Here is a 9,412-nt window from a genome sequence, read left to right as displayed (position 1 = left end):
CTTATTTCTTTTTATTACAATTTTATTATGACAATTCGCGCACAAAATTTCTTGAAATTGAAATTGTATTAAAGTGTTTCCATCGTAAATTTATGTTAAAATTTTCAAATAGGGACCAAAATGGTCACTTCTTAAAAATTATATGGATCAAAACTAACGTTTGCAAGTATATAAACTACAATGAACAAAAATTGAAAGTACATGGACTAAAATGAACGTTTTGAAAATACATGAACCAACGGCAAAAAATATCAAGACTAAAATAGTATTTAAACCAAAAGAGCAATTAGTTTTTTTCCTTGTTGATTTTTTTTTTCTCTTAAGTTAACAATTACGAGAATAGTGATCAAACCATCTATTTTTTAGATCGTAATATATATTTTATCTACTAAGGTTAAAGGTTGAGTTTTGAGAGTTGGATTTTGATGGTGTCTCAGATAGGGAGACACTTCCATTTTTCTTTGACCATATTGAATATTATAAGTTCCATTTGGAAGTATTAATGTTTAGTGAGCAAAATTTTTGGCAGCTATATTTTATGGATCTTTTTGTACTCATATTAAATTTTCATGAAGGTGTAGAAAACTTGCTCCTTGAAATTTTTGCTGATGTTTGAAAAGAAACATTAGAAAATAACTTAGGATAATTAATTATAACAGATAAGAAATAAACTTTGTTAATAATGGTAACAAAGAAATTTGAAAGGAATACTTTTAATTAGTTTCTTTCTAAAAATGCTTACAAAATAAATATTCTAATTAAGAACACTTATTTTCAGAACTCATCCTCATATCTTTGTATAAGAACTCACTTTTGCATATGGCAAGAATTAAATGACAAGTTTAGTAATAAAAATTTGAAAAGTTAATAGAGCCAAAATGAAAAATAAGGAAAAGTTTAAAGACCAAATCTACATTGCAAACCATATCTAACATCTAAAACATTTCATCAGCTGAATTTTCCTTTTTTTTTTTTAATTTTTATGCTTATAGTTGATAGAGATTATAAACAATACTTCTTATTTCTTGTTCCAAATATAGAGAAATAATTACCAAATACAAATTTTCTTTTATCTGCAAAAGCATTGAAAATGAAAATATTAATATCCACAAGAAATTTGAAATTTCTGCCTCCAAATTCACAATAAAATTACTTGAAACAGAAAAAAGAAAAAAAGAAACCTCATAGCCACTTCCTCCAACTGCCTGATCTTCTGTCACCAGATAAGAACCTTGGCAGGCTTAACAGACTATTCACTCTGGTTATACCTTCCAATGCAGACCATTCCTCCTCTTCATTTGATATGCACTCAGCTAAGCTTCTCTTTGACGTGTTTCGGCCTCCGACTGCGACTTTCTCGTCATTTGAGTCACTGACAGGCACGATCTCGTTGCACCCTTGTAGGGTACCTGAGCGCTCAAGAACCGTCATTCTATGATTCGAATCAACTTTGACATCTTTAGTGTCATCTCCTGGTGTGGACATAACTTCTTCCGTTGCTTTAGCACAAGCTGTTGTGTTCTCTTCTGTTTCAGGCTCGTACTCGAGAAAAAGACATACAACAGCACAATCGTCGTTCTTGGACGTAGGATATTTCAGTCTCCATGCACGAACGGCGCAGTCGACAAGAGCTCTTCCTGCTGTTTCACGAGAAGGGGCTGATGCCACGATTTCAATAGCTTCCTTATTCGAGAGGACGTCCCAAACCTGTGTCATGTAGGGTGATTGATCAAATACATTTTCAACTTAAGGCCTGACTTCAACCTAAATCTTCATTCTGGTTCCAAGATACCAGAAGGAATACTCTATAACTAAACGTCAATTAGCTCGACCGAGAAAATCGATATCCTGGGGAACTCACCTATCAAGAAGAAAATGCACCCTTCTTCGATACAAATAGAAAACTACAAATACGAAAAATTAGAAAATTCTTTAAAGCTTGACAAGATATATAATTATAGAAGAGAAAGATACCCCATCAGTGGCAAGAATTATGAACTGATCTCTCACAGTAAGTTGTCGATAGTAAACATCGGGAACAGAAATTAGACCAAAATCCTTTAGACAGAAGTCCCCGAAAGCTCTCGCCATCGCCAACCCGGGTGAATCGTTATTAGGCAACCATACTCGTGCAACTTCAGGCTCATCCTGCAAAGCAAAGACCCTTCCTTTGCATTGCTGGATCCTTGCAGCTTCACCTGGATGTCAAAAACAAAAATGGTGTATGTCCAAGCTGCCTTCTCAGTTTCAGATAACTTGAATATAATTTTCAATGTTAAAATATCAGTTTGTTATCTAAACTTCACATATTTCTAATTTAGTCCCTAAAATTTAAGCTGAAGAGACCAACCAAAACTATGTTTTAATCTATATTCATTTTACCGGGAAGGTCGGGTTTCAAGTCCACTGTTAACTGAATCGGTATCAAAGAGTTTTCTTCGTCTCTTGTTGCCAGCACCGCTCTTGAGTCACCAACATTTCCAATTACAAGGTTCCGACCCTGAAAATACACATTTCACTTTTCAATTCAGCTACATATAATGAGATAAAATAACAATTTACAGTACCATATAATGGTGCATGAGCATAATCGATACATGGAAACAAGGAAAACTGTCTAGATATAGAACTCGGGGAAAAGAAATATGACACCAACAAAATTTGTCACATTAGTCAAAAGTATCCTATATTAAGAATTAACTTACCTGAGTACATTATTTGCAAGAGTTATTATCTGAAAAGAATACATTTTATCTTTTAAATTGTATAATTCAAGTATATGTAGTTGGTCCAAAATATTTCATCTGAAGAGAGGTTAGTAAGATTGTTCTTATACAAAACAGTTCCATTTATTAATGAAATGAACAGTCAAAAGCTTACCATGGAGCTAAAAAAATATGCTTCACTAGGTGCAAATCGAAGATAGCTTATTTTTACAAAAGGATTGGAGACCAGAAAAATTTGAAAGAAACCAACTATTTCCATTTTCTAACGCTTGGAGCAGATGAAACCTTCTTTCTTTCTTCTCAATCAAATTCTTTGGCTCCTAATCCCGAGCTCTCTTTTCTTGACCTAGACTTGGCTCTTCTTGGAGTTTTTGCCTTCTTGATACTTTGGTAGGCCCTGGCTCGTGGCCTGGTCTCGACTCCCAGTCAAGTACTGCCAATATTGCAAGCTTACTGCTTCTTCCACCCTTAAGCTTGGGACACTTTAGCATATCTAGGATCCCCTTCATGAAATTGAAGAGCTGATGCTTCCCGTCAAATAAAAAATGCCGGGGAAAACTACGAAAGATGACTCACATTTATGAAGCTTATTTGCTTCAGGTCATCAACACTTCAAACCACAATCGAGCAAGAACCCTCCCATATAGTACTAGAGTTGACAAGTCCCAGATCATCGAATTTCTCAGTGCACCTCATTACGTTGCAAGGTAACTTTAGGCTTTGGCCGTAAGGAGGTGATTAATAAACATAAGTGAACAAGAACAATGAAGGGAGCCAGGGAAGACCACGTTCAAATCAAAAACCTCCAAAACCTTAAGCCTGACTCCTGGGTGAAAGGACAACTGAGAAATAAACTATACACAAAAAACGTGCGTTAGAGTGGATTTGAAGCCCTATGACACAGGTCGGAGTTGCACCTTATCAAGAGTGCTTAAACTTCTAAGAGCTAAACTTCACCAGAAAATTTTCACCTTTTCAAGATATCTACCCTGGATGACTTACAAATGCATGGGTCGAGAATAAGTACTCTTTTGGTGGGCTCTAGAAAGCTTTTGGTGGGACACTAGAAAGTAGATTTAATGTTGAAAGACCCACAGACCCAATGATCCATATGAGTCTCTTCTTCGAGTGAGGAAACAATCCCTCAGAGAGATCCATTTGGAAGTTTCATGATCGTTTACTTCCTTTTCCACACAAACACCGTGAAAAGGGATTGGCAGTTCTAGCGATCCACCACCCAAGCATCCTTCTAAAAGCACAATTCAAAGAATCTAGGGAAAGCAAACTCAAAATGCTAATCAAAAGCCGGGGGAAAAGTAGTGATTACTGACAGAAGTAATGATCTTGCTATGAGATAAAGACCAAATTAACTCACTTTTTTGAAAATCTTAAATTTCCATAGAACCATAAAAATACCTTTAGGAAGGACAACAGCTTTACAACACGAGAAGTAAACATGGATTTATCCAAACATACACAAGGGGAGGATAAAATACTATCCTAAAAGAAATGATTTCGTGAAGTTTCCAGACACCTCAAAGCTTCAAAACGAAACAGAAACATCCACCATTTCAATGAACTAATCCAATCCTCTGCCTCAGCAACGTTTTCATAGCAATTTGGATACTGATGCTATGCTTTTTATCTTAATATTTCCCATGAATACTACCCAACTCCAAAGGAATAGACACTATCTTATAATTAGTAAGAAGGCTCCTACCCTATAAATTTAGCTTTTCACACATGAAATTTCTCGACCTTCAAGACTGGTTTACCAGGGATCTCGAATAAAGACAGACAGATAATAGATTGGAATGTTGCCTGATGCAGCATGGATGACAGTCAACCTGCTACATTTTGATAGGAAGGACTGTTTCCATTCTTGAATGTTACCACCAACTTTCTTGACATCAGGGTTCCTGAGATATAAGATGCTAGGCTTGCCATTGAGAGGTAACCCTTGACATTCGAGGACCAAGTTGCCAAAACAATGAAATACAACAGCAATATGCCCAGCTAGTTCACAATGACATTTAATACTTACCACCGAGCTTTTGTGGCGATTAATTACAACACCTATGGCCTTCTAAAAGATCTCACTATGTTTTGAAACATTTTGATTTTGCTCTCATCCCTAAACTAAAATAAAATAGCATCAACCTGAAGATATTTGATATGCATCTGGGTTCTCCTAACTTCAAAGCCTTCAAATGGAGTGAAATCTGCAACATTTATTGAAAAATCTGTCTGAGATATCGTGATAAAAAAAGGTGACGAATTGACGATGAGGAATCTCCTTCCATTAAATACCTCTAGAAGCTAATTCTTTCTCCTAACTTCCCTTGGTGATACAAAGAATCATTAGAATTTTATTAAATTCCTCCAGAGAACTCTAGCTTTTCCAAAGAACAGAATTTCAGAAGGTAGGAAAATATAATATCCCTTGCGCAACACGAAGCCATCCCAAACCCTTCACATAGAAAATTTCAGCTTACTTGCAAATTCATGATGAATAAACAAGTGATCTAGGGTCTTCCCATCCTTTTTACAACTCAAACAATCACAATTCACAACAAATTGTTTTTGAGGCAATGTCTTCTAAAGTCCGAACTACACTCAACATAGTCCTCTAGAGTTCAAGCACATAAAAGAAGAAACGTGAGCACTTCCTAGTGAAGTGACAAAAATAAGAAGAATTTCATATACGGAAATAACATAGTTTTATCAACACTGAGATACTGATAAACTAATTTAAGCATAATGATATATACAAAGAGAAAATTCCATCATATGATGCATGAAATATTACCTGCTTTATTAGAGTCACAGCCGTCGACCCACTGCAAAAACAATCAATTTTAGGATGTTGTTTCAACTCTTTATCCATTAATTTGAAGGACTTCAGTAAAGATACTTTGAGTGGCAGATACATCTTGGGGAATTTTTCATTTTCTTCAGCCTCCAATGACTTGTAACAATCATCATTGGCATCTAAAGCTATAGAATCTTCAGAATTTGAACTTCTGGAATGTCTCATCTCAACGAGATTGTTTTGATCTTCGTCTGATTTAGATGTCCATTGAGTACATAGGATAAGAGGGAGGGTATCACGAACCTTTTTCGCAACCATATGTCCAAAAGGACCATGTCCGTCAAATACGCCACAAAACACCGTATCTCTTCTTGAATTGAAATTCTATAAAAAAAAAATCTTTAAACCAAGTTAATCCAAAGGATGGTAATACACAAAAGACCAAAGAAAATAACATTCAGTATTTGTAACACAATTCATTTGTTCACAAATAAGGAATAAACTAAAATTAACATAACTGCATAATAGTACTATTTGGTTGAGGATGCCTTTATTAATTCAACACAGTAGTTCAGCTTTCCAGTCACAGAAAATCGTGACAGGGTTCTCTATGAGCCTAGTTATAATATGATAAATAGCATAGCATTAGTAGCTGATCAATCAGAAAATAAAGTTCACAAAATGTTATGAACTGATTTATGCATTTTTCAGCTCCTAAAAGAGGGGGAAAAGACCTTCCATACACAAGGAAACGCTTCGGCAGCTAAAACCTGTTTCTCTGGAAAAGCTGAAAAAACACCATCACAGACTATATTGACAGTGGCTAGGAGCTATTTAGAAGTTGTTCTTAAGAATTATTTTCTATTCCAAAGAGTAGAGAAATTTTTTTCCAGAAACCCCGCATCAACTGTAGTTGCTGCTATTACAATCCTTGGATGTGCCGGTTAACTTCATGGACTGAAAACTTAAAAAAACTTTTTTGCATCCAAAATAACTCCATTTGACTCTACAAATGACTAAACTGGCGCAGTTGTGACTTTTATGATGCCACCTTGTATTCTCTGAATTATCCATTTAAATATGCAAATATGCAACAACTTGGTGATCATGGACAGTAAGGGCATGTTTGGGATGCCTTTCGAAAAAATTGTTTTCAAGGGAAGCGTTTGTTTTACATTCTTAAAGTAAAAGGTGAAGTGCTTTTTTGAATACTTTTAGGAAAAAAGAAACACTAATTAAATGATTCAACTAAAAGCACTTAGAGTTTTTATCTGTTTTTAAGAATTTTTCAAACTACTTTTGATTATCGAAAATTATTCAGAAAAATAAAGAGGATAAAGCAATCATCCTTCTTAATATTTATGTGGAAATGCAGTCCAAGAGGATTTGTAGTAAGTAGCCTAGGGACTAAAGAACATTCCCATAGCAAACTATAAATTAGTTTTGAGTGGTGCTTTGTGCTTTTTCCATAAACATTTTTGGAGTGAACGCTAACTGTAGGATGATTTTAAGCATTCAAAAATTTCAAAATCACTTTTGACTGATAATCAACAATCATGAAAATTTTGAAAAGTGCTTTTAGTCTTCTTTTCACCTCCCCCACAGAAAGTCTGCAATCAACCCGCATGAACCTTCAGTCTACAGAATGCACCAAGAGACAGATAACAGCAACAGTACACAGCATACGACTGTAGGGACAGCGATCCTTTTTTCTTTTGGGATGGCGATGTTCTTTTTCAGGAGAAAGACCCTAAAGAAGGAAGCACTAGAAACCTTCCCAGAACCCAAAAAGAGTATCAATATTCAAAAAAACCACTTCAATTGAGACTATCCCAAAAACCAGCAGAATCTCCATATCTTAAACTTCAAACAGCCATTTCCAAGTGATGTATGGATGCTCAAACATAAAATGACATTGATCAATTTCTAAAACAAAGAACAAAGTGATGTAACAGTGTGAACTTACCTCCTGTACAATCATGGCGTCTTGATTAACCCCTTTCTTCCCCTGCTGTGTATACAAACATGCGATTCTCGATGACCCATTAGTACAAATCCTCCCCGGAACCTCGAATTCGTGGATTTTCTCCGAACAAACCCCAACCCCATGAGTTTTACTCGATTTCTTCTTCCACCACCGCTGCCTACTGGTCGTAGGGTACAATGAAGAAGACGAAGAAGAAGAAGAAAAAGACGCCGTTGTAGAAGCCGCCGGAACCTCAGTAACCGCCGCCGCCGGCGCAGGACAGTCATCGCCGCCCCTCCTCCGCCCTACAGATGACGAATGGCAAGAACCCATTTCGCTCGAATGGCAAAAAGGGCTTTCGCTGCCCCTTTTCGCGATTCTTCGGCGTCAATCTACCTTATGCCCCGCAATTCCCTTCCCATTGCGTCTGGTTGTGGGTGGGTGAGTGCGTTGCTAGTAGTGAATTAAATTATTGCGCTGCCCCTGTTGGGATTCCGTAGGGGAACGGGGGACAATTTGGTAATTCGATCGGAGTCGATAGAACATCGTTATCGGGCTGTGTGGATCTTAAATTTCTTTTCCTTTAAATCAATTGAATTTTAATGGTCGTTTGTTCATCCCGCCGGCTGTCTCCGCCGCCGCCTGCGGTGGCTGTATGCCGGAATTTACCACTAACAGTTGAAAATGTTGGGAATGGGCGGTCAAAGAGACACGACACGATGCGACACATGTGCTGGATTGTCAAAAATGTTTCCTTTGTCGTCTAAGCCAAGTGGATTCCGTTTCTTTTTAGAATTGGAAACCGCAGAAATTTGGGGGTTTTTTTTCCCTTCTAAAACGTGGGTGAATGAAGAATATAGAAATGATTGTTGAAAGTTGAAACTTTTTATTGTGGAAGATGATATGAGCATGCTGATGATTTTGACGTGGAAAGCCAAACTTTTTTGTGGTTTGGTCAGATTTGTGCCATGTTGTGTATTTATGCTATGTATTTTACTATATTTACTCACCCTAACCATTTATTTTCTTACCCTAGGTTTAGAATTCCAAATTACTTGGTCCAAAAATAAATCCGAATTAATTTATAAACGGGTGATTTTGAAATCCTTTTTAGTGTTTTCTTTGAATAAAATAAATGGGTTAAATCCAGCCTAGCTCAATCGTGGTAGCATATATCTTCAATCAAAAGGTCATGAGTTCGATCCATCATCTCACCTATTGTACTTAGGCCACGTTTACTTATCTGTTATCGTAATGAAAATCAATATTTTTTATTATAACAATTTATCTAATATTAATACATAATAAATAATTAAAATAAAAAACATCAAATAAAATATTTTTTAACTTTGGTAAACACAAGGGAATCAAAGTTTTCATTACGATTGTGGGTAAGTAGACGGACCTTAAAAAGGAAAAAAAAACAAATGGAATTTTAAATTAATTGAAATCATAATTTGTCCCAAAATTTGGTAGGATTCTAAATGAATAAAAAAAAAGTTTTTGGGTTGAATAGCCCTTCCCCAATACAGTATTGATTTTTACCACTTTTTCAAAATAGATGTTTTCTAATCTGACATCAGATACCAAATAATTCTTATTGCCCTTCACTAATATTTTAGATTTCCTTTGCAAAAAAAATGAAAAATATATTTCTCTCCTTATTTTCTCTCTCTATCTACCTCTCTAGAAATTTTTTTTCTTTTATCTCTATTTTCCATTAACTCATTTTTTCTTTGTTTACTCTTCCTTCTTTTCTTCTCTTTTTTCATTCTTTCTCTCATTCTCTCTTCCACATCTATAGGTCTATTTCTCTCGTTCTCTCTAAAATTTTCTTGAGAATTCTGTTTTCCTTCTTCTCTCTTTCCCTCTTCTCTCTAAATAATATTCTTCTCTTTCTTCTTTACC

General features: G+C 35.7%; 1 protein-coding gene across 1 annotated transcript; it reads right to left on the bottom strand.

The window, feature by feature from the left end:
* Positions 1-998: 998 nt before the first annotated feature.
* On the bottom strand, positions 999-8,055 carry LOC111020406 (putative protein phosphatase 2C 6). The gene is made up of 5 exons (XM_022297071.2): positions 7,505-8,055; positions 5,536-5,922; positions 2,383-2,500; positions 1,975-2,198; positions 999-1,707 (listed from the first exon to the last, which is right to left on the bottom strand). Exons 1-5 carry the CDS (start codon positions 7,835-7,837, stop codon positions 1,183-1,185), a joined length of 1,587 nt encoding a protein of 528 aa, XP_022152763.2. The 5' UTR covers positions 7,838-8,055; the 3' UTR covers positions 999-1,182.
* Between the last annotated feature and the right edge of the window lie 1,357 nt (positions 8,056-9,412).

The sequence above is a fragment of the Momordica charantia genome (assembly GCF_013281855.1).
Source record: "Momordica charantia cultivar OHB3-1 chromosome 10 unlocalized genomic scaffold, Mcharantia_2.0 BLBB01000010.1, whole genome shotgun sequence".
In the NCBI taxonomy this organism is placed as follows: domain Eukaryota; kingdom Viridiplantae; phylum Streptophyta; class Magnoliopsida; order Cucurbitales; family Cucurbitaceae; genus Momordica; species Momordica charantia.
Note: the sequence above shows the minus strand (reverse complement) of the source record. Positions and strands in the feature narration are given on the sequence as shown.

Excerpts from the sequence above, each read along its gene's own strand:
- LOC111020406 (XM_022297071.2), bottom strand. The coding sequence starts at position 7,837 with ATGGGTTCTTGCCATTCGTCATCTGTAGGGCGGAGGAGGGGCGGCGAT. Across the intron at positions 2,199-2,382 it reads CTTGAAACCCGACCTTCCCG|GTGAAGCTGCAAGGATCCAG; the intron begins GTAAAATGAATA and ends TTTGACATCCAG. Across the intron at positions 1,708-1,974 it reads TAATTCTTGCCACTGATGGG|GTTTGGGACGTCCTCTCGAA; the intron begins GTATCTTTCTCT and ends TACATGACACAG.